This window comes from Pelmatolapia mariae, linkage group LG7 (assembly GCF_036321145.2).
Source record: "Pelmatolapia mariae isolate MD_Pm_ZW linkage group LG7, Pm_UMD_F_2, whole genome shotgun sequence".
Classification (NCBI taxonomy): Eukaryota; Metazoa; Chordata; class Actinopteri; order Cichliformes; family Cichlidae; genus Pelmatolapia; species Pelmatolapia mariae.
The window spans coordinates 13,962,140-13,987,564 of NC_086233.1; the positions used below are offsets into that span (position 1 = coordinate 13,962,140).

Genomic DNA, 25,425 nt, shown 5'->3' on the forward strand with positions numbered 1-25,425 from the left:
GTGGCCCCTATAAAAGTGAAATGTCCTAGAAGCTGTTCCCGACCTTGGTTAAATGACTCTACACGTGCCCTACGCCGTACCTGCTGTCAAGCTGAGAGGCGGTGGAAAAAGGATAGGCTCCAGGTGTCCCTTGATATTTTACGCAGGATGCGCTTGGAATTCCAGAAATCTGCTAAGATGGCTAAAGCGGCTGTTCTGTCAGCCATCGTTACGAATAATAGTCATAATCCACACGTTTTATTCAATATTTTTAACTCCTTGGTTAACCCTTATCCTGAAGCATCGTGGCTAGCTTCTTCGGCTCTTTGTGAGCAGTTCTTAAATCACTTCACTGATAAAATCTCCACCTTAAGAGCCTTAAAAGCTTCGGGGATGTGCCAAGCCCCCACTTTACGCTGCTCTATGACACTTGCTCAGTTCGAACCAGTGTCACTTCCTACCCTTAAGGGAATTATTGATCGTCTAAAAAACTCAAATTCTGTTCACAACATTCTTCCATCTCGCATTATTAAGGAGGGATATAATGTAATTGGGCCTTGTATATTATCACTAATCAATCTTTCTTTGTCAATGGGTTGTGTTCCGGCTGCCTTTAAACATGCCGAAGTGAAACCTGTTCTTAAAAAGCGTTCCCTAGATCACTCAAATCTCACTAATTACAGACCTATCTCGCAACTTCCATTCCTGTCAAAAATCCTCGAGAAGATTGTCCTATCACAACTTCAGACCTATCTGAATGAGAATAACATCTGGGACAAATTTCAAACTGGGTTTAAACTGTGCCATAGCACGGAAACAGCACTTTTGAGGGTCTTCAATGATCTTCTTTTAATTACTGACTCTGGGCGCCCCGCCGTCTTAGTTTTGTTGGACCTGTCTTCTGCTTTTGATCTGGTGGACCATAATATCCTCTTAATGAGGCTTGAACTTCTGGTTGGCATTACGGGTATGGCTCTTAGTTGGTTTAAATCCTACTTATCGGAGAGGTCCTTCTCTGTCACGATGGGTACCTACTCCTCTTCCATTGCCCCCGTTACCTGTGGTGTCCCTCAGGGGTCTGTGCTGGGTCCTATGCTGTTTTCTCTATATATGTTACCCCTTTGTCGTATTATTGAAAAGTACAAACTCTCTTATCATTGCTACGCGGATGACATTCAAATTTATTTTGAATTGACCGAGGATGAAACTTCATTGATGCTTCTTCGATTGTATAAGTGAAGTTAAAGACTGGCTGCTGAGCAATTCTCTTATCTCTTCTCTGTGCTATACAAATAAAGTTGTATTGTATTGTATTTCATGTTAAACTGAAGGCTATGAAAAGATTTTCATGCCTTTGAACGGCGTGAGTAGTTAAACATATTTTAGTAATAATTAGTAACTACGAACTAGTGGCCCAGAGAAAATTAGCTAGATGCTCTACAGAAGGTGCCCTGAGGGCTAAATAAATGCACATACAGCAACAAGAAGTAATCTTTTATTATGGCAAATGAAAAAAGAACTCAGTTTCTGTAAATGTATCCTGAAACACCTTGATCATAGTGCACCCTTTAGCGCAGTTAATGTTAAGGTTAATTTTAGGCTTGTCTCAATCAAACCTTAATTACATACAGTATCAACACAAACACGTGGCTCATGTTACACACAAACTTGACATGCCCTGTTCATCCGAGCTGAAACAGGAAGAACAGGAAGAAAAATTCCTCCAAATATTGCACAAAATGGCAAAAGTTGTTTATAAAATTGCCCTGGTGAGCATGACTGATCTGATAAAAAATAATTTTAAACAATGTCTGAACTTTTTTTTGTTTTAAAATCAAGTACTTGGGATTAAGCACACAGAGAAAAACTTTATAGATATGCTTTACAGGAACATGGCAGAGCGTGGGCGGTACGCTCTTTGGCTTTGCAAATGGATGGATGGATGACAGGAAGCAGTCTGTACAGCAGAGAGGTCAGGGGGAAACCAAACACACTTACAGGAACTCACACCATAAAATCACAGCTGAGTTAAATCAGCTGCTTCATCAGCACTGACCTCCTTATGGCCTTCACCTCTCTGAGGACCAATCAGTGAAATAGCACATGTTATGCATCTATAGCGCCCGAGGCCTCTTGGGGGTGATTTGTTTGCTAGCTTGTTCCTCTTCCTGGAGAGCACAACGGAAAGACTTGACTTTATCTGGAAGAGGAGAGAATATCACACAGAAGGCACTATTTAAATGATGATCTTTGTCTTTCAGGATAACATGAAATCACGTCACTCATACAAAATTTGATACAACAGTGGAAGCTTTTTTTTTTTTTAAATATTGTGAAATATTCTGTAGCAAAATGTGAATTTTATAAAAAGTGAAGGTGAAATGATAGGATAAGAGCAGAAACTGGTGAAGAATAGGAAATAAAGATTTATCTCTCTCCTATCATCATGGATAATCCTACTGCTGGACAATTGTGTTGTCTTTGTTGGGTCTCTTGTATTTTCATATAATTCGTAGCTTAACTTCTTTCTTTCATATAATTAGCTATTTGCTCATCAATACTGACCTTGATTGAAGCATCAGATTTTTAAATCACCAAATATGGGTATAGTTCTTAAAAATCCTATATGAATAAGTGTAAAACTTCTTTGAGTTGCTGGCACAAAACACATTTTGAGTTGATGTACAACTGAAAATGTGAAGATATATTTTAATTTTACTTGCAAGTTTGTTGATGGAAATGGCACACTATCATAGAAACTGCTTAGCACTCTTGCACTGTAATGCGTTAGTTTGGATTGAAGCTTACGCACTTAAACACAGCACAATAATACAAACCAACCAATACCAACAAATCAAGGCTGAAGTAGATGAAAAATCCTGTGTTTTGTGAGATAAAATTGCTGTTTCTGAGTCTGGTGGAGAGTAACAGATTCACTTCCTTGTGGGAAAGAACTGCTGGCAGAGGAAATGTTTTAAATGTAGCTTACACATAACATAACATCGGTACATTGCTTTAATTACTGTGGCAGCTGGTAGTTGTTTGTTAACGGTGTGTCTGTTGCCATCTACAGTTATTCATTTATCAGACTAACTTGTAGAATTGATACTTTCTTAATGCAAAGAGGCGGAAAATTTGGAAACTGCATGATGTTTACCTCTTAGCTCAGTAAGAATGTCTATCTTCTGGTCCAGGATTTGTTCTAACTGAGTTGCATATGATTCAACATCATAGTCCACCTCCTCTGTCATTTCCAGAAGCACCTTCTCATCCTCCAAGCACCGGATCGACTCCTGTAAGGGAAAAAGATGCAGCTGAGTTTTACATGTGGTTTTAAATTCATATTGCCTATGAACGCAAAAGTGGGTCAAAGTTGTGTTATGGCACGTGGTTCCTCTTTATAAAAATATGGCAAATTCTATGGTATTTACTGTAAATTACTGCACCAAACAGGTTAAAGCTATCAACAAAGGACTTCATGGAAGGACTTCATACATCTATGTATTTTGTTGAACAGATAACAGAATAAAGAATGACAAACTTCTGGTGACCAAAGAAGAGCAGGATGCTTGTTGAGTCAAACACTTCTGGGAAACACTGAACCAGCACATACAATTTTGAGCAACAAGAAGCACTGGGACCTCTTCAAGTAGAAGAAGGCGCCATATCTCAACATGAAGTCTGTTTGGCGATGAAAGCTCAAAAATCAAACAAACCAGCCGGCATGGATGAAATCCAATCAGAATTGCTGAAATATAGAGGGCCGATTGTTACAAATGTGCTCACAAAACTGTTCAATGAATGTTGGTGAATGGAGGCTGTCCCCGAAAACTGGCAGAAAGGCGTCATACTCAAACTACCAAAGGAGGGCAACATGATGGAGTACACAAACTGGCGTGGAATCACCCTACTCTCGGTCAAAGGAAAGGCCTTCTTCACCATGCTACTCTGCCAACTTAAAGGCGCTGCCGACCAACGCCTCTGCGAAGAACAGGCAGGTTTTCGACGTGGACGATCATGCACTGACCAAATATTCACCCTTAGGAACATCATCGAACAGTTAGCGTTCAATGATGTGTGTTAATTGAGAGCGATCACTCTCAATAAACTTTACTGACTTCAAAAAAGCCTTTGATAGCATTCACAGAGATTTGCTTTGGAGCATCCTCCACCTGTACGGTGTCCCGCGAAAATTCATCTCAATCTTCAAGTCACTCTACTGCCACCCCAACTGCTCCATCAAGATGAACACGGGCCACACGATCTCTTCGCCATTGAGACTGGTGTCAGGCAAGGACGCATCCTCTCGCCCTTCCTGTTCCTAATGGCCCTCAACTTCATCATGAAGAAAGCCCTGGTCGGGCCAGATGCAGGCATCACCTTGGACGGGATCAGTTGACTTACCGACCTTGATTTTGCAGATGGCTGGCGGAAGATGGACACCACCTCCAGGATCCAACGTCAAACCTGGCTGGAAAAAGTTGGACTTTGCATCAGTGCAGAAAAATCAAAAATCATGCACATCAGCGACCAGGCCGGTATGCCTAAGATCAAGATCGGTGGGCAAGAACTCGAGGTGGTTGAGAGGTTTGCATACCTTGGCAGCGCCATTGGCTGGGACGGAGATTGAGAGACCCATTTCAAGAGCCGCACTGGCAAAGCCTCGGCGGTATCCCAACAAATGTGAAATATCTGGTCATCTGCCTCCATCTCAATCAACATCAGGGTTCATTAGTACGCCTCAACCATCATCCCAATGGAAATCTATGCATCTGAAAGGTGTAAGTCGGCCAGTATTACCAGGAAGGTGGACGTCTTCCATCAGTGCTGCCTTTGAAGGATAATGAAGATCCGATACTTTGATCATGTCACCAATGAGTAGGTGCTACGATGAAGCAACCTTCCTCAATACGCTCGATAGCGTGGGTGGAAGGAGGTCTGGCAAAGGTAAAGCCTCTTGAGAAAATAGGGTAGATGAATTCCAGTGCTAGCTGTGAACTGTTGCTTAGGATATCACATTTTTAAAACTAAAGCTTTACCCATTATAATACATGATTTAGCATTGTTCAGAAACAATCTGTATCTATACTAACATGTCTCAAAACAAATGATCAATCAGGTATGTGGGGCTAGGCATAGCAATTAGCTACAATTGGTTATTAATTTCCTATTATTTTTAGCTGTAAATGGAAAAACAGAAATTTTCTGGCCTACTGTACCTGAAAAACAGCCCTGTGATCCTCTAGCACCTGCTCCTCCATTTCTACCAGCTGAGAGACGGCTTCATGAAAAGTGAAGAGCTGCGGGGAAACCTCTTCCTCCTACAATAAACAAAGCCAGTGCTGTGATTATGAATTTCAAACTGCAGGAAATATATGCAAATTTAAACTAAAAACAATTATGCTAGATAAATTCCAAGAAATAAAAATAATGTACCAAAACCCACAGGTACTTCAGTTACTTCTTTTATTAAATCTTAATGTTATTCAATATTCAGCCATGACCTTTTTCCAGATGAGGCATGATCAGCCACAATGTGAATGAGGGTTATGACATAAAAGTTAAAAAATAAAGTGACTGCAGAGGAAGGCAAGATCTATTGTTTATTCTGTTGAAACTGTAGTTTTATATGGAAAGTAACTGTGCAAGAACCTGCAAGCAGACTTAGTGCTGAATTGAACTGTGAATGTGGCAGGGAGCTAGAGTAAAGATATGAGAAGGTAGGAGGTATTTTGAATATTATTGTTTTCTATGGGCCACATTTGTGGAATAATGTAAGTTATCATCTGGCTCAGCAGTTCCCAGCTGACTGAAGTCAGTTTGTGGAAACCTAGCATCTATATTTTTCACACGGAGTTGCTGTGGGTTCAGATGTTCTCGGTCACGGTAGCGTGCGTGGGCAGCAGATGTTCTTACGTTCTGTTCACAGAGCAGCTTCAGATCATCTCTCTGTGGAGAGCTCCCCACTCCCCACTGAGCCTCCAGCACCTCCAGCTGCGTGATGTGTCCTCCCTGATGGCTCTCCATCATGGCTGCCGCAGGGTCCACTGTGAGCTCCTTCACCCTGACAACACATCAGCACTATAGGTAAACCAACAGTATGACAACTGCAAACAACTGCAGAGGTGAGCAACAATGGTGTGTAGCTGTATATGAGAAATATACAGACGTGTCGCGTCGGTGACAAGTGGTTCAACATGCCAAGAAAGCAGTGATGAATACTGTGAGTTATGAGAAAGAAACATGAAGATGATGATGATGACGAAGAACTTCATGCAGGCTTTGGGAACTCACGTCTGGAAAACAAGTCAAGTTAACAAATGACTGATGAAAGAAAGCCTAAAGAACAAAGAAAACCAAAAAGTTTACACTTCTGCTGAATTTGGGATTTAGAGATGGAACAAAGTGGGGCACATGCATCATGACAGGTGACACAAAACTAAAATATATTGAATAGATTGGATGATACTGGTAAGGCAATGTAGTGATTTTTTTTAACTTTTTGCCAACAAATCTTACAGAAAGATCAGAACCCAGAGGAGGCAGTTGTCAAATGGTATGCTGAATGGAAAGATCAGGTTGCGGTGTAATTTTTTATTTTTTTTGCCAACCATACATTATTGTAGCACATAATTTTATAAATGAATTGTTAACGTACTCTTCATTTTAGATCAGTTTTATTAACGGTTTCCTGAAGATGCTTTATATTTTAAGGTAAAAGCCCACAACAACACTGAGAGAACCCCAATGCCCTATGAGCAGATTTGTTGAGGATTGCTCCTTTAACAGGAAGGTTATATGTGTTGTTAATTGACAGAAAATGCCCTTTTTTTTTTTTTTTACTGTGAACCCATTATAAAAATTTGAAATTTCTATAGATAGTGAAAGAACAGGATCTTTTCTGTCATTTAACAGTTTATCATTGGTGCAGTATAAATGGCCATTAGGGAAGGTTGTGCTGGGCCAATTTCTGCCCCCAGGCCCTATATTTGATACTGCTGCTTTAGTGAATAATTATTTGCACTACGAAGACATGTATGTGGGTTTAAAACACAATAAATGACAATTAGTTTTTACAGCAACTAAAAAATTTGTCATCCAGTGCAACAGTGTAGCTCACTGGAGTGTTTTGGGATGGAAGTGCAAAATATATAATACTTATATAATGTAATACTTCACAGAAAAGTACAATTGTTATTGTTTTTTTTTTCAAAAGGATTTGTTGACAAAAATAAAATAAGACTAACAAAAAAAGTGAATGACTTAACCTCCTAGGACCTGGCGTCCACATATGTGGACATCACATTCTGGGTTATTTAGACCAAAATACTCAATTTTGCTCTACAAGGGCCTGATATCCACTTACGAGGACATTATACAGCTACTGTTCTATCAAATTTTAAACGAATATCCCCATATGTGGTTCTTATTTTTCTTAAAAACAAAAATAAGGTAAAAAAAAATAAATCTGGTAATTCTTTGTTTTTACATTCATTGGGCCCCAATCAGCCCAAATATAAAAGAGAAATTAAAAATGCATGCTGTGGAAGAGTTTGGGTCTTAGGAGGTTAAAGCAATAAAAAAAACTTTGTAAATAATAAGTAAAGTGAAGCAGACAGTGAATGAACTCATTTTAACCTTGGTTCACATGCCAACTAAACTGAATTTAATTCAGTTTTAATTATATAATGGCAAATCACAACAACAGTTGTCTCAAGGCACTTTATCTTGTAAGGTAAAGACCCTACAATAATGATTACATCATGATTATGGTGACTGATGATGTTATGATGTTAGGACCCTCAATGATCTTTCTGGAAACAGACACAAAGCGGCTGCCAGGGTTCATGTGAAATACCAATATGGGGGTAACTAATTGTGCAGGACACTGTTAAGAGACATAGCAAAATGATCATACTCATAGGTAGGGGAGAGCTCAGAGCGACCTCCTCCACCCCCACTCTGGGAGAAGGGAATGTCTGAGGGACTTATCCCAAATTCCTTTACTCTGGGAAAAAAATAAAAAGCATGACAGGGGAGAGAAACACACATCAACAAGTGGAGGCAGGAGAGGATCATGTTATGTTTTGCAGTCTTTTCTATTTTACATTTTTATAAATTCATTCAACAGAGGAGAAAGACAAACGGAGCACACAGATAACTAAGAATATTCCTCACAATAAGTCAACATTTTCAAGAAAAATGAGATGACAAGATGCGTGTAATCTGGCTTTATGTTTCATGCAAACTCTTCAAACACAAAATTTTAAATAATTCTCTATACTGTTACAATGGTGAATGTGCTTAATAAACAAATTTTCCAAACTTCTGTTTGTGATAGGCAGCCAATCAGAAGAAAGCTGGCTTAAAGTGAGAGAAGTTGAATTGAATTTTTTGACAGTTGAATCTTGTATAATAGATAAAACTATGGAACTTGAAATCAGTATAACATCTCCACTTTAGAACTTTATGTTGATGCTTTTGACAAAGACTGAGAGTCAGGTTATTTAGTTGAAAGTGAAGGTGTATAAATTTGAAATTATAACTCAATGTGCATTCATCTTAATGTTATATCTGAAAACCTTTTTTTGCCTTTCAGTAGAATCTCTCCTACCTGTTGGCATATCTCAATGTGTTCAGCGTGTTTTCACAAGATGCCATCCCAGGAGAGATGGTTGCAATCTGTAAAAAGATGAGAGAGGGATTTACCAAAACTGCAACCAAATCTGTAATCACATTTTCTATTGTGTGTCTGTCTATAGTGGGTACATGTTGTTTTCTTACCATGCATGTTCTGGAGTTTTCTCCTATGAACGAGTCCCGCAGCACTTGGGTTAACTTGCTGGCTCTAAATGGAGTGTGTGGTTTGTTTCTGCCCAGGGCTCGAATACACTCCTGCAAACATACACCATGCCCAATTATGCAAAAATTCTGGCTAACTAATTATAGTCATTTTTAAAAATAATTTTTAAGGAGAACTAGGAAATATTTACTATTTTTCTTTTCTCGCATGATTTGCTGTTTCAAGTCAATTAAATATATCTGGGATTTTCTCGAGATTGCCTGCCTCCATCTCCTCCTTTCCTGTAGAATCTTCCAAGAATCTTCTTTGCTGTCTTAAAGTTGTTTTTTTATATCTATAGCCTATTTGTTGCATTTTCCTTGACGGATGTTCTTCTGATTATACAGCAGCAAAATGCCCCTGAAAGATATTCTTGATCCCTTTTTCCTCCTGCCTGCTGTCTTCACATCCATTGCTTCATATATCCACTATCCCTCCTCTGACATGTCCAAAAATCCCACCCCTCAAAGCTGCTCAACCAGAGCACCTTATTAAATCCTGTCCAATCTGCTTACTCCTACAAAGATCTTAGCATCTTCAACTCTGCCACCTCCAACTTGGCCTCCTGTCAGTGCCACTGTGTCCAAACCATACATCATACCAAGTCTCACTACCACCTTACCTTTCACTCTTGCTGCTATTCTTCTGTCACAAATTACCCCTGACAGTTGTCTCCATCAACTTCACCTTGCCTGCACTCGCTTCACCTCTCTTGTGTACTGTCACTTTGCATGGTTAACCCCGAGTATTTGAACTCATCCACCTTCACTACCACCTCTGCTGCTTGCTTTTTCACTGTTATACCTGCCTTCCTTTACCATCAAAACTGCTCATGTCAATGTTAATTAGATTTGCAGGACATTCATGTGCTCCACCTACAGGACTTGAAAAAATGAAAACCTTCACTGAGTTCCTAGGACTTTTCTGTTGTTCTACAAAGTATAAAGAAGGCAACCCTCAGGAAAAGGCATTACCAAACTTTCAGGCCTACTTATTAAAAGATTTATGTAAATGTATGTATATGTATATTTGAGCCTGTATGTATATTTTTGATTCCATCAAACTAGAGAAAATTTAAAATAAATTAAAATTTTTGCACTCAATTCTCTTTTTTAGCAAAGGTATGGTGTGCAATCATTTCACCCTGGAAAATGAACAGTTCAAAGAAATCTTTAAAATGAAAATGACATTAATACCCAAAATGAGTGTATGTAAACTTCTCAAATCACAACTACATGAGAAGCACAACACTAAAGAACAGAATAACTGTAGTACTAAAGCGAAGACCTTGAGTGCCAGCAGACTCTTGTTGATCTCTGCTCCCTCGAGGCGAGTCTGCCGGTCAGCGCTGGACGTGTCTGCCCCTCTCTCATTCCCCGCCAGGTCGATAAGAGAGAACTTTCCATGCATCTTCCCCCGCCGACGCAGGATGATCTGGAAAACAGCGTGACTCCGGGAGGAGTGAGCATTGGCTGATGTCTGCCCAGACGTCCTGCAAGAGGCATGGTGGGGGGTGTTCAGGGGGTTCATTCAGCGGTTCTCCAACTCAAATCTTGTTACTGTTTAGTGTTTTCACATGTCCACATGTGAAAAAAAAATCACGTTTACCTGCAGCTGTTTCCCACTTCGATGAGTTTGAGGACGTCTTCTGTGCATTTCACGTCCCTCTCCTGCAGGCCCACCACCTGCACCTGCTGCTTCCCGTCCTCCAGCACCCGTAACTTGGCTTTACGGTTTAACAGGTCAAACACCTTCAAACACAAATATGCTCAACTCACATTCTTTACTGAATCAGAGTAGGAAATAGCAGTTTAACCTTCTCTCAGCTTCACATGACCCTCCTTTCCTAGAGCAGTTCTCATTACAGCTAATTTTAATCAGAGCCGGTCCTTAAAATAACTTTTCTGGACTACCTGTCTTTATCTTTTGAAGTCATTCTTGTCATAATATTAACATTTACAGCATACTTCCTCCTGAAGTATCACCATTTAATTTCAATCCCTCACTGCTGACAAATAATACATATAATGTGCGATATCATGCCCAGATGTGATATGAATCCCAGGCTTGCAGCTAGCTCTTACAGGTTCACAGTTCATCTGCTCCCCGCCAAGAAAGCGGTGCCCACTTCAGGTCAAGTTCCATGTTAGTCGCCTTAGAGCAAAGGCTCACTCATGAGTCTCCACAGGGAGTGGAGAGGGGCTCACGTTTATCACGTGAGGAGGAGGGAGAGCCTGAAGTTCCTCTGTTGCTGCCCAAGAAGTGCAGTCTAAGTTATAAGCTCTCCCACTCGATTATGGAGCCTATCTCCCTGGCATGGAGCACCAAAGGTGCCTCAGGAGGCAAAACAAGACCACAACTGAGAGTATGTTCCACCTGGTGAATGCCAGTGTTCCATGCTATTTGTGTTGTTCTGAATGAACCGACTGAAAGGGAACAAAGTGTTATGTTTAATACTTCTATTGCCTGGAGAAGAGGAATGAGATAAAACACTAGCTTGCTCTGTTGTGCAGCTGGGCTTGGTGAAGAGCAGCTATCAGACTGACTGTGATGACAGACTGTGATGTATGTGCAAGTGCGGCCGACATGTTATCACCTTAAAGGTATGAATTGAGGTATTTTCAGCCAGGACATGCGGGTGTGTAATATCCCATATTATATGTCCCATACTATATATATATATATATATATATATATATATATATATATATATATATATATATATATATATATATATACACACACACATATATATGTATTATATATGTATATATATATATATATATATATATGTATTATATATGTTCAGGGAACAGAAGTTATAAACATAACAATTTGTGCTACAGAGAATCAAGCACATTGGCATAAACAGTTAAATATAAATATGTGGTATTTTTGAAGTAAATTGAAGTAAATGTCTCATCCTTCATCGTGACTCTATTCATCAATTATTTAACCAATTTTTAAAATTTTTATTATATATTAACATACAGCTTAAATGATCAGTGATGATAACACACTTACCTTCCCACTGTAAATTTCAAAAAATGTGGCAAAAACTTGCAGGTCCAGCTTCTTATAATTTGGCTTCTTTAACATGAGAAAAACGTCTCTGGCTGCAGGGAGAGAAGGACACACCTAAATGAATTTTGTTGACAACAGAGACCAGCAATAATAATGATAATAATAATAATCAGTAAAGCAGAAACTAACCAGACAGTGCATAGATCCCTTTGGAGCAGTCCTGGTTCTTTCCTGAGAAGTCCCCTCCCATTGTCTAAAAGGAGACATGAGTTAGAACATGACACTAAAACCAAACTTCTCAAATCAAAGTCAAAAACTCACATGTGTTTTTCCACTTCCAGTTTGTCCGTATGCAAAGCACGTCGCCATTCCCCTCTCAAAAATGGTCTCAACCAGCGGCTGAGCAGTGAACCTGCAGGTGGAGTGTTTATTGGCAGCAGAATATTTGACTCAAGTGCTACAGCATGAAGAAAAAAGAGAAAACAGTGTACCTGTAAACCATTTCATTGGTGGAGTTCTCATCAAAGGCATAGTCAAATCGGAAGGTCTGGTTCTCCAGGTAGCGGGTCAAGTCAACTTTCTGCTTGGGCTCATGGACCATTACAACGTCCTTACTGGGAATGGTGATCACATCCAGATCCTTTGTTGATAACTCTGAAGAGACACAGTCATTGTTAGAGACATTTTCTATTTATGGCCAAACACAGGCTACAAAGATGTACAAGGGCAAGGACAAGCAGCAGTCTATAGACATCCCTGTTACTTGTTTTTAATTAATCGACATTCAGAGATTTTTAGAAATAATATTTAAAATGGACATAATTGGCACCACAACAGAAGAAATGACCCATGAGTGTCCAAAATCAGGCAGATCTGATTGGTATAGTGGATGTAAACAATAAAAAACTTTTAGGGAGGCTTTCCACCTCCTCACAGGGGTCATCTCTCCAATTCTAAACTACTTTGATTAGCTGTCTGAGCTTGAACACAGGCTTCACAGTTTCTCTGAATACAGCTGCTACATAGATATGCTCTTACCTTTTTTGTTGAGGGGACGTGCACGAACGCACACGCATATCCTGTGCTCCTCAATCTGAAACATGAGAAGACATGAATAAATAGTGCGGTTCACACCTTTGTACTGGCCATATGACCTCCTCGTTCCTCCTTTCTTCCAACATTCTCAGGTACCTCTCTCTCTACTGACTCCTTCTGACCAGCAGATCTAAATTGGACTCACCAGATCGTTTGTGGTTAAAGGTCTGTAGTCCAGACTGGCTCTGAAGTCTCTGATCATACACATAATCTCATAGTTTGGTAAATTAACGTCCACCTCCTGCAGTGGCACAGAAAACAAAAGTATTGATCTCATAATGACAAAGACAATAAAAACATTCAGGAAGCATTTCAATTATTCGTGAATTAATTAATTCAAAATCAACATCCTAATATTTTGAGTGGCACGTCATGTACTTTTAGGTCTTTTGTCTAAATCAGCCGATTAGAAGCTACTTTCAGCCTGAGAATACTTTTTGTATCCAGACAGCGCTCTCTAAAATTATGCTAAGTTTGGTAGATCACGTTTTGATTTTTAGTTCCAACTAACTATATGTTTTAACTCTAGGGCCACCTGCTCAGAACACTGTGAACCGAACACAGCTGCAATAATCAGAAGAAAAAAACTGAAGTATCTGATTCCTTTAAAAGTTTGTGTTGTTTCAGTTGTTTTCAGAATTTAAACGTTTTTATTAAATGCTACATGAGTTGACTGATTAATTAAAACAGTGCTTATTAAATCTTCTCACAGTTTCAGTTAATATAACTTGATGAGTAATGTTTCTTTTGTTTTGTTTTTTTGGAGTATAATTATCCATGTTTTTTTTTTTTTCATTTCACTCATATTGTCACAGTTTTGCTTATTTAACATGAGGTTAAATTTAAAAAACCTGATTAATGGTTCTGTGAGCATAATGGAAGAGAACCTCTGAGGATGACAGTGCATGCATTATAGTTTCAATAATTTGCTACTGCAAATCTGGAACATTACCAGCACACTGTGAAAGAATGCAGACTACAGCAGACACACACAATAGAAATAAGCACAGAAAAAAAGCTCAGTCCACACATCCACATTAATTAAGGTCAAAATATTCAAGCAAAAATATATACAGTATATTTAATCTTGGGTTAACAGTACAGTTGTTTGTGCATAATTCTGTTGACTTTTTTTTTTGATAAAGAGACACAGTACAACAGTATAGTGGGTAAAACTCCTGTTGTGTGAGAGGCAGCATTATTATCCATGTCTTATAGTTATGACTATAAACCATAACTTTCAGCATTTAGGTTTGAAAATCTGGGACTTTTGTTTGTTTGTTAGAGTGGTGGGGTTGGTCAAAGCTCAAATACTGAACTTTGAAGTCATTTAGATGAAAAAGTGAAGACAGTAGACATTTTGCATTTTTGCAAATTTTGGAAGTGTTACAGTACAAATAGTAAAACAGATGGCCTCCAGGAGATGTCTTAAAAACCCTGGGAAAATGTGTTGGCAGGTATGCTATAAATCAGCTTCATATCTAGAGATAATTCTCAAACAAATGGTTCTCCACTTCACACTGTGGTAATGTGTGTGTTGATGTGTGTATAATGTAAAGTACTGTAGTGTATGCTTGAGTTCTCACTTGTGCCCTCTTCTCTCTGAGCTCTTGTTGCTGAAGACGTCTCTTCTCTCTTTTCTCCTGCAGTTTCTCCACCTCCTTCACACAGTTAGATTTCCTCCGTGCTGAAAAAAAAGGAGCATAGTGGCCTAAAATATCAGCATCAAAATATATATACATATGGTTACAGGCTGAAGTAACAGGGACTATTCCCTCTGATACATTAACAATTATTTTTGATGATGACTCATAATGCCTTACATTTACTTTTACACACACACAACAAGAGCTGCAGTTTTGCTGATGCTCTGACTCAGTCATCTGGCCACCACATCGACAAAACACTTCATACAACAAAAAGGACAAAAAAAAGAAATAAATCAAAAGAACTGTGTGTAGCTGAGTAGTTACACTACGCTTTGTACATTTACCTGAAATCTAAATGGTTTCATAAATTTAATTAATCTTGTTCAACTTTTATTATATGTCCCACTTTCAAATCTTGAATTAAAAGTCAGTTTTTCTACTATACAGATGCATCATGCATGCATCACCTTAAATCAGTCATTCTCAATAATCAAGTGTAAAATGTACAATATCTAAAACTTTATATTATAAAGACTACATCCATTTACCCAATTCATAAGTTGTAAAAAATAATTTGTTGATAATTGTGAATGCCCCCTAACCTGGGTGTTTTTTTAATTGGCAACCAGCATTATTTTAAACGTGTTAAAAGTCCTGGGGTGTTCCTAAAACACATGGCAGTGATTAGATTGATTCAGTCCCTCAGCCCAGCTCCATTTGTCATTCTGTGTCTGAGTTCATCTGTGTCATGATGTCGGCTCTGTTCTGCTCTTGCTTTCAGCGTATGCACATAGCCCGGTGGGCAGGTCTACAAAAAACTTGCTAGATTTAACTGATTTTTTAAAAAATTACACTGAATATGACTTTTTATTTACAGTATTTCTTTTTTCAAATGTTATGTTTTGAGTGCTATTTGAAGGCCTGATCTTATTTACATATTTATGGTAATTCAAACAGCAGCAGAGGAAAAACTTAAACAAGTGCTGCAGTATGAAGCCACAGCGAGTGAAAGAGCCTTTGACACCCTTAGACACACAGCTGTGTGGGAGCATGACATCACTGCTACAGAGAACAACAACAGAGATGCTGGAAACTCCCTCCAGAGAATTTCAAACAGAGCCATGTGGACATGAATCCTCTCTCATATGAAGTTTCCAGACGGGGTGACTGTGTTACCGTTCTGCTGCTGTATCAGGGACTGGTTTACGGCAGGCTGGGGAACGATGGTTGGTGGGGGTGGCTCCGCAGCTTGGCTGTGCTGACTGGGACGTGCCCGGGTTGTTCCCACTGAGGCAGCTGAGGAGCACACAATCCATTGTAACTGCTCATCTCAAAACATTAAAAAGGCAGTTCACCCAAATTACACAAAGTTAAACCCAAATTCTCAGGAAAAGTGTTCACAGTGACCCTCTTAGATTTTCTGTGAGGTTTGTTCATGCCAGTGTTTCTATGCTGACTGCTTCAAACCGACTGCACAAACTTAACCATTCATTTTGTCATAACTGACAGACTCGTGAAGCAGGGGATTTTATCAAGCTTAGAAGAGTAAATACAACCAAACATGACTCTTTAATTCTAACAAAATGTTAAAATTTTAAATATTCAACACTGATTTTTTTTCTTGTCAGTTCAGTTAAACATTCATAAGAAAGAAATTTCAACACACTTATTGGATGTTTCTTCCTAAATGCACACTGGGAGTCATTATTACATTCTTACAAAACCCTGTTGTATACAAATTTCTATCTTTGACTTTTACAGTAATTAACCACTTAGAATAATTCTTGTATTGGGAAAACTTTAACTCACCTTAAAAACTGACTTTAAGGTGAGTTAAAGAAGTTGTAGTGAAACTATTCTACAGTAATTTCCGAGAAAATAACCCTCACTCACTCTGCTTCCCATAAACTCTTTTTTTTTTTTTTTACATGATCAGGCAGCACCAACTGTAATGAAGTAGAAAATGATTAAATTATAAGCTTCATATCTCAGAGCTGTTAGTGGGTCAGGTTTAAATCAAACGTACCTCTGTTCTCCCGTGGGGTATTTTCAGCCTTGGGTATCGCTGTAATCCGTCTGGTCTATAAAGACCATAATCATTAGAGTTGAATGTAGAATGCAAGAATGTAGTACATAAAGTATGCAAGGAAAAATGTCTAAACTGACTTATAGCTTATAGCAAAAAATACAGCATAATCTCTTCAAATCAGGAATAATAGTAATATTCTGTTAAAAGGTCATGTGCAAATAGGAGTGATTGATTAATGATGGCTGGTGTTGAGAAGCAGACCTTGGGTACTTTGCTGGTTTTGGCAACATTGGAGGGAGGAACAGGAGCCTCGGGACTCTGTGGTATCTCTTCATCAGGAGCTACATCTGGATTCAGAGCAAAGACGCTCTCCAGATCAATCTAAATCAGAAAAAAGAAAGAAATTCCTTTGTTACCGTTACAATCTTTGTTTAAGCAGGGGCAAGATCACCTCATCAAGTGCAAGAGGGGTTGTATTTGTTGAGAACATCAATAAAGATGATCAATAAAGTTTATCTTTGCAGTATGTGACTGCTTAATTTGTCGTAATATCTTTAATCAATAATATTTTTTCAATATTTGTACTCTTTTAGAAGGCTGTAATGATGTAAAGGTGAACTTAGCCTCCCAAATGAACACCCAAAATAAAAAAGCTCAGATAATTCTGCCAATGACAAAGCTCGTTAAAATCTGTGATCTTTCTGGTTGCCAGCAGGAGGAAATTCTTTAGCTTTTTAAAAAGAAGTTTGATTGCATAGAAGTCTATGGGAAAATGGCCTATGAGTTTCAGGTCTTATTGCACACATACATGAAAATACGGTCCTAATTAGATTCTAAAATGAACAACAAAGCAGGTTTTGTCTTAAAGCAAACCTACACTGTTTTTGTGAATGTAGTATTGCTAAATTTTCCAGTCTTTTCTAGTTTTGGTAAACCTTACTTATCACATCTGGTTTCAAAACATCAACATTACAATTCCAAAAAAAAGCTCACCTTTTGACATGAGGACTTTATTAAACTATGGGTCATGTGACGGTGTCTACTTCTATCTTTTTTAAGCATTCTATGCTTATACACTTGAGTTACTTGTAGTGCACTGCATCGGGTACAGCAATACACCCTATATGTTACAACAGCATTACAACATGTCCAGGATAAAGCAAGTAATAAGATACTCATGTCTATTTCATTGCTTTCAGGTGTTCCAAAAAGTGATTTCCAGTGTTTCTTTGTGTTTTTCATCTCTAACATATACTGATAAATATTGTGTGGTCAGGATTCACTAAGCTGTTATGTATAAAATAAAGAAATTACCTATTTTGCAAGTATCTTCATGACTCTGTAATATTGTATCTGCTCCTTGTTTTATATTATGATCAATCCAGTCCTTTTTGGCTACTTAAAACATCTTTACAGTACTATGTGATGTTTGTTGCAATTTCTGCTCTCTCTTGGCCAGATCCCTCCTTAAAAAGCCATTTTTAATATGAATAAGAGTTTTTAAAATAAATAAAGCGTATATAAAAGTCACTTTGACAAAACTGATTGCAGCATCTGACGTCTGACAGGGTTATTGTTTCTGGCTCAAAATGCTTTGATATCATTCACAAGAGATATATTTAAGATATGTTTCACAGGTTATAGGCCAGCAACTCATTTACAACAGTTTAAATACCAGCTATCATTTTTTGCCAGACAATCACTTTTTAGTCACTTCATCAGCAACACAAATAAAACTACAGACAGGTGCCACATTTGAAAGTTAATTAAAGTTAAATAAAAGAGTTTAGGTGGAACCTCTCAGGATCTCTGACAACAATTCAGGAAGAGAATTACAAATTACAAATCACTACATTTCAGGACATAATGAATGAAACCGAGTGCAGAGGTAGATGTACCTCTTTCCCTTTGGTGTCTCCGTTCTCAATCCATTCCACTGTCACACTCTCATTGTCTTCATGCAGTGATGTGACCATCGCCTGGTGTATTCGTCCTGCAGAGAGGATACAGAAGGATGCTAGGCCTGCGCAGTGCTGGACCAGACTGTAGAGCCAATGCTCATACAGACACCAACTTATGAGCCATAAAGCTAATGTTCAGTAATTAGGTCTGAGAATATTTTGTGCATTATCTTACAACAAATAAACTGATCCATCAGTCATTCAGTGTTCATTTTAGTGTTTAAACCCTAAAATAAGGATGCTGATATGCTAAATGGGTGTGGCTGATGAAAGATGATGTTGAGACTGTCAATCACACTACTGCAAGAGCTGCGTGTAGTGACTGTTAACCGGGTTCTTAGCCATCAGACAATTATTAAAATACACAGAGCAGTTTGAAAGTCGTGCGATTCTTTTACTGAGAAGAAATACAGTTGGAGATGAAAGGCCCCCATCAGCCCTGGTTAACAGGCCACCGCTGCATGGTGCATGATGCAGTGCAGACTTGTGCCTGCATCCCGTCCTCTAACCGGAGGTGTTTCGGCCATGAAGCAATGGACGGGAGGAAGGAGAGGGAGGACGGCAGGGTAGGTGTCAACCGGACAGCAGGTGGACGGACCCGCCCGCAGCCCTGCAGTCAGGTCGACCCATTGCCGTATGTCTGCATCACTGACAGACACAGCAGCACCGTGTCAAAGACTATTTGTGTCGTTTTTGAGTCTCTGACACTTCGCTCGCCGACCTTTTTATTGCGACATTCCTGTGAATGACAGTGTAGCAGCCTGCTAGCTAGCAAAAACATCCGGCTGCGTTGAGCGGTAACGTTAGCGGCTCTCATGCGGACCGGCCGGATGGAGAGCGGTGTGTCTAAGTGTGCATGTGTGAGCGGAGCATGCTACGTACCGTCGCTCCGTTTTATCTCCACATAAATGCCAACGAATATCTTCCCGAACATCCCGGCCATCGCTCCCGGTAAGCCGTTTATTGAGCGCTCCAGTCTAAGTTGTGTGATATTGCAGAGACTGAGGTCATTTGCGGTCTGTCAGGAGAGAAGACAGGCGGAGAAGAGCAGGTGCGCATGCGCCACTGATGTTTTTTTTTCTTTTACGCGCCACTGATGTCTTCCCCTACAATTTCAACCCAATAAATAAATAAATAATAAAAAAGGACTACTGTCGTTAAATTTATAACAAAAATTCACGTTGTAATCCTGTTGTTGTTAGTACTATTAACGAAATATTTAGATACTTTACTTTTATTTCCATTTTCTGTAACTTGGACATTATAATTATTATAGGGCAGTAAATTAGATTAATATATCTTATTTTTTTATTTATTAAAAAAAATATCAACAATCTAAGCTCAATAAAAGCCAATTAAATTTTCGATTTTGGACTGATTCAGAACCTTAGGAGCCTGACAGGCGACATTCTGTCCTCTCCAGTTTTTTGTGACTGTGAAACAGGACAGGAATTAACGAGTACAGTTTATACCAAAATGTGCATCTGTTTAAAATATTGTGGCAATTCTGTTCATTGATTTTTGTGATGTTTTGTCATAGCTAAAAGAGAGAGACTGTAAATATATATATATCACATAATTTCTTTTTAATATAACGAATTAAGATGTATTCATCCAGATTTATGCATATAAATAATAATAATAATCATCATCATCATAATCATAATCATAATTTACAAAAACAAGTTAACTGTGACTGTATGAAGGCAGACAGAAGACCATAACACATATGGTGACATAACTGATTGACAAATATCATTTTTATGATTCACTACTTTAATTAAAAAGTGCATCTTTTTTTTAAACCAGCATTATTGTAAGGACAATCACTGAACATTAAGTCATATTTTTAAATCAATGCTATATCATTTTTATGGAAGCTGAATTTAAAGCAGATTTTTCAAAGTAACATTTTCAACCAGGACTGTTTATTCTTGATTTTTCCTTATGTTTACAGAAACCCCAAGATTGTTAACTCACTTTATTCGATTTTAAGCCAGTCTGAGCTTCTGACAAAACAAAAAAGTTGCTATTGTTCCCAATCACTTGACCTTAGAGTAGTAGAAGGAAATTTTAGAACTGAATTTGTTGTACGAGTGTCATCTTATCAAGCTGGAACTCCTGAGAGTGACCCATTATGTTTGTAGTAGTCTGTAATCTTTCATTTTATACACTGGTGACCATCTGAATTCAGTGGCTTTGGATGGGTGAGTGAATAATATACTGTAATGTACATGTTATGATACACTTATATCCTCTAATACACAGCTGATTGGAGGTCACTTTTGGGGCTCCACAGGGTAGCATTGAATCCTATGACAACTATTCAAATCTCCCTTTATTTTTTGATGATAAAAATTTCTATTTTTTTTGAGAAAGGTTCTGATTCAAGGGGAATAATTCAATTCAATTCAATTCAATTCAATTTTATTTATACAGCGCCAAATCACAACAAAAGTCGCCTCAAGGCGCTTTATATTGTACAGTAGATCGCACAATAATAAATACAGAGAAAAACCCAACAATCATATCATATGACCCCCTATGAGCAAGCACTTTGGCGACAGTGGGAAGGAAAAACTCCCTTTTAACAGGAAGAAACCTCCGGCAGAACCAGGCTCAGGGAGGGGCGGCCATCTGCTGCGACCGGTTGGGGTGAAAGAAGGAAAACAGGATGAAAGACATGCTGTGGACGAGAGACAGAGATTAATAACAGATATGATTCGATGCAGAGAGGTCTATTAACACATAGTGAGTGAGAAGGTGACTGGAAAGGAAAAACTCAATGCATCATGGGAATCCCCGGCAGCCTACGTCTATTGCAGCATAACTAAGGGAGGATTCAGGGTCACCTGGTCCAGCCCTAACTATATGCTTTAGCAAAAAGGAAAGTTTTAAGCCTAATCTTAAAAGTAGAGATAGTGTCTGTCTCCCGAATCCAAACTGGAAGCTGGTTCCACAGAAGAGGGGCCTGAAAACTGAAGGCTCTCCCTCCCATTCTACTTTTAAATACTCTAGGAACAGCAAGTAAGCCTGCAGAGCGAGAGCGAAGTGCTCTAATAGGGTGATATGGTACTACAAGGTCATTAAGATAAGATGGGGCCTGATTATTTAAGACCTTGTAAGTGAGGAGCAGGATTTTGAATTCAATTCTGGATTTAACAGGAAGCCAATGAAGGGAAGCCAAGACAGGAGAAATATGCTCTCTCTTTCTAGTCCCTGTCAGTACTCTTGCTGCAGCATTTTGGATTAACTGAAGACTTTTCAGCGAGTTTTTAGGACATCCTGATAATAACGAATTACAGTAGTCCAGCCTGGAAGTAATGAAGGCATGAACTAGTTTTTCAGCATCACTCTGAGACAGGATATTTCTAATTTTAGAGATGTTGCGCAAATGGAAGAAAGCGGTCTTACATATTTGTTTAATATGTGCCTTGAAGGACATGTCCTGGTCAAAAATGACTCCAAGGTTCCTCACAGCATTACTGGAGGCCAAGGTAATGCCATCCATAGTAAGGATCTGCTTAGATGCCATATTTCTAAGATTTTCAGGACCAAGTACAATAACCTCAGTTTTATCTGAATTAAGAAGCAGGAAGTTAGCGGCCATCCAGGTCTTTATGTCTTTAAGACATTCCTGCAGTTTAACTAATTGGTGTGTGTTACCTGGCTTCATGGATAGATAGAGCTGCGTATCATCTGCATAGCAGTGGAAATTTATGCTATGTCTTCTAATGATGCTGCCTAGGGGAAGCATGTATAATGTAAATAGAATTGGTCCTAGCACTGAACCCTGTGGAACACCATAATTGACCTTAGTGGGTGAAGAGGACTCTCCATTTACTTGAACAAATTGGAGTCTATTAGATAGATATGATACAAACCACTGCAGTGCAGTACCTGTAATACCTACAGCATGTTCTAATCGCTCTAATAAGATATTATGGTCAACAGTATCGAACGCAGCACTAAGGTCTAGCAGGACAAGCACAGAGATGAGTCCACTGTCAGAGGCCATAAGAAGATCATTTGTAACCTTCACTAAAGCTGTTTCTGTGCTGTGATGAGCTCTGAAACCTGACTGAAACTCTTCAAATAAGCCATTCCTCTGCAGATGATCTGTTAGCTGTTTGACAACTACTCTTTCAAGGATTTTTGATATGAAAGGAAGGTTGGATATTGGCCTATAATTAGCTAAGACAGCTGGGTCTAGAGATGGCTTTTTGAGTAAAGGTTTAACTACAGCCACCTTGAAGGCCTGTGGTACATAGCCGATTATTAGAGATAGATTGATCATATTTAAGATTGAAGAATTAATTAATGGCAGGACTTCTTTGAGCAGTTTTGTAGGAATGGGGTCTAAAAGACACGTTGATGGTTTAGAGGAAGTAATTATTGAAGTTAACTCAGAAAGATCAATTGGAGAAAAAGAGTCTAACTTAACATCAATGGTACTAAAAGTAGCTGTAGACGATATTACATCTGTGGGATGATTATTGGTAATTTTTTCTCTAATGATAAAAATTTTATTTCTGAAGAAGTTCATGAAGTCATTACTAGTTAACGTTAAAGGGATTGTTGGCTCAGTAGAGCTCTGACTTTTTGTCAGCCTGGCTACAGTGCTGAAGAGAAACCTGGGGTTGTTCTTATTTTCTTCAATCAGTGACGAATAGTAAGATGTTCTGGCTTTGCGGAGGGCTTTCTTATAAAGCAACAAACTATTTCTCCAGGCTAAATGATGATCCTCTAAATTTGTGACACGCCATTTCCTCTCCAGCTTACGAGTTATCTGCTTTAGGCTACGTGTTTGAGAATTATACCACGGAGTCAGGTACTTCTGATTTGAGACTTTAGTTTTCACTGGAGAATAGAAATGCTTTGGTTCAATATACATAAATTATCACTGAATTATAGCAGTGTGATTGTGGTTACAATGTTTTTGTTCAGTCATGTTTATTTGCTAGTAGATAAGTATACATTTATATATGTTGCATGCATTAACTTCCATGACATATTGAAAACTGACTCTGGAGGAAGACTTATTACACAGAAGGCAAATCTTTATTTTGACTGAGTCACAGTTCTCAGAAACGTTATCCAAACTAAATCCAAAAACTAAACACACAAACTCATAAGTAGCCCAAAGGTGTATACTAGGAATCAAACTGAACACAGCCATGATTTTTGTTGTTGTTTTTTCCCCCGCATAAGCTGGCATGACAAATCACAAAACACCAGCTGGGAATAATGGGCCGCATGATGATTGATATCAACTTTCTTTGTTAATCAGGGCTTTCTGCATCAAGCTCTGTGTGTGCTCACAGAAAAAATGGGGGATTTCATGCATCTTTTGACTTATTTTCCACACAAAATGATCTCTATGTGACACCTACTCCAATTAGAGATGTCATCAGATGATGACATGTTAGTTAAAATCTATATAGGATATAAAAGGATAACAGTAAAATGCAACATTTAAATTAATTAAATGAATCCCATTTATCCTCTGCTAAAGGAGGTAACAAAAAAACCCCACATAAACATCTTTTCTTAGTATTTGCAAAAATTCACCAATGACTTACTTGTGGGTTCTGTTATCAGTTATATCTAAATTCCCACATCATGTTTTTAAATGACTGAATTTGTGTTTTAATTAAGCTTGTGGTACTTTCTCTCACTTTCTGTACAGTTTTTCTCAATCGCTTTGGCTCAGTTCTCACAGCAGAAAAGTCAAAGCAGTGTTGTCATTGTTTCTACACATACTTCAATACTAAAGATATTTATTACTGTGTTGATGCACTTCTCATTTGAGTCTGACAGCTCATCAAAACAGTTTGTACTTTTGTTGTTTACAGCTCTAGGTCTGTCACTTTCTTGAATACTGTCCAGCATTGCATTAGTGTTTTCAATCAAGTTACTGCAAAATTACAAGAACAATTTTACTTACAACAAATGAAAATACATACTTTCAGTCTTGTGTCACAGTTGCTCATCTAAATTTCCCTTTCTAGTATGTACTAGGAATGCCTCAGTTTCCTGTTCTTAACTGACAGGTGTGGCTCCCAGAGATGCTCTTCTGCATAGCTGGTCTGTAATGAGTGGGGTTTTTTTGAGTTACTGTTTCCTTCCCAAGAGCTCGAAGTAATCTGGCCATTCTCCTCTGAAATCAACAAAGTGTTTTCACCCAGACAACTGTCGCTCACTGGATGTTTTTTCATATCAGCCCATTCCCTGTAAACCCTGCAGGGGATTGTGTGGGAAAGTACATCTACAGTGTCTGAAATATTCACACAAGCTGACATTAAAATCCACACCATAAATAATTATCGTTCTTCCTTATTCTGATGCTTAGTTTCAACCTCAGTTCTCAACATCTGATGCTATGTTCTCAGATTGTACATACTTTCTTTGTCTGTTTTCGAGTAGCAGTATTTTGCTTTTCTCCATTTCATCAGTTTTGTAAAGTTTCAAATAAATCCTTTCCATTTCTTTTTTGCTGAAAACAAAGCACTCTACATTGGCCTTCATTTCTGCAGAACTCTTTCCAAAGTCAGTATGGTTTTGACAAAAAAATCCCCCAAACAAACATTTTATTGACTCAGTCTTTAAAGGTCAGTGAATGGTTTTTATTCATTTACCACAGAGTTGGTGCTTGATTGACCATTCATGTTTCAACAAAAGTGAAAAAGATTTTGATCATTGGGGCATCTTTTGCACAGGTTACGCTGTGTTATGAAAAATTCCCTAACTGTTTTGAAAACTGGATTATGAGTGGCGAGAATGACTTTTCTGCTGTGAGAACTGAGTCGAATTGATTGAGTCGAAACGAATTGGTTTTAATAAAGC

At 38.5% G+C, this 25,425-nt stretch overlaps 1 protein-coding gene across 3 annotated transcripts; it reads right to left on the reverse strand.

The window, feature by feature from the left end:
* Positions 1–1,477: 1,477 nt before the first annotated feature.
* On the reverse strand, positions 1,478–19,623 carry LOC134630602 (kinesin-like protein KIF2A). Of its 3 annotated transcripts, XM_063478024.1 has the most exons (21): positions 19,462–19,623; positions 18,517–18,611; positions 16,880–16,999; positions 16,616–16,670; positions 15,766–15,885; positions 14,527–14,627; positions 13,086–13,181; positions 12,884–12,938; positions 12,337–12,499; positions 12,167–12,257; positions 12,035–12,098; positions 11,846–11,937; positions 10,430–10,572; positions 10,109–10,313; positions 8,764–8,874; positions 8,594–8,661; positions 7,898–7,987; positions 5,896–6,043; positions 5,199–5,300; positions 3,137–3,272; positions 1,478–2,179 (listed from the first exon to the last, which is right to left on the reverse strand). In XM_063478024.1, the coding sequence occupies exons 1-21, from the start codon at positions 19,520–19,522 to the stop codon at positions 2,094–2,096; spliced, it is 2,202 nt and encodes a 733-aa protein (XP_063334094.1). In that variant the 5' UTR covers positions 19,523–19,623; the 3' UTR covers positions 1,478–2,093. The 3 variants fall into 3 exon arrangements, with proteins under 3 accessions (XP_063334094.1, XP_063334095.1, XP_063334096.1); XM_063478025.1 differs by lacking the exon at positions 7,898–7,987; XM_063478026.1 differs by lacking the exons at positions 1,478–2,179; positions 3,137–3,272; positions 5,199–5,300; positions 5,896–6,043 and adding an exon at positions 6,152–6,275.
* Between the last annotated feature and the right edge of the window lie 5,802 nt (positions 19,624–25,425).

Excerpts from the sequence above, each read along its gene's own strand:
- LOC134630602 (XM_063478024.1), bottom strand. The coding sequence starts at position 19,522 with ATGGCCGGGATGTTCGGGAAGATATTCGTTGGCATTTATGTGGAGATA. Across the intron at positions 5,301-5,895 it reads AGCTGCTCTGTGAACAGAAC|GAGGAAGAGGTTTCCCCGCA; the intron begins GTAAGAACATCT and ends TGTTTATTGTAG. Across the intron at positions 2,180-3,136 it reads CATTCTTACTGAGCTAAGAG|ATAAAGTCAAGTCTTTCCGT; the intron begins GTAAACATCATG and ends CTCCTCTTCCAG.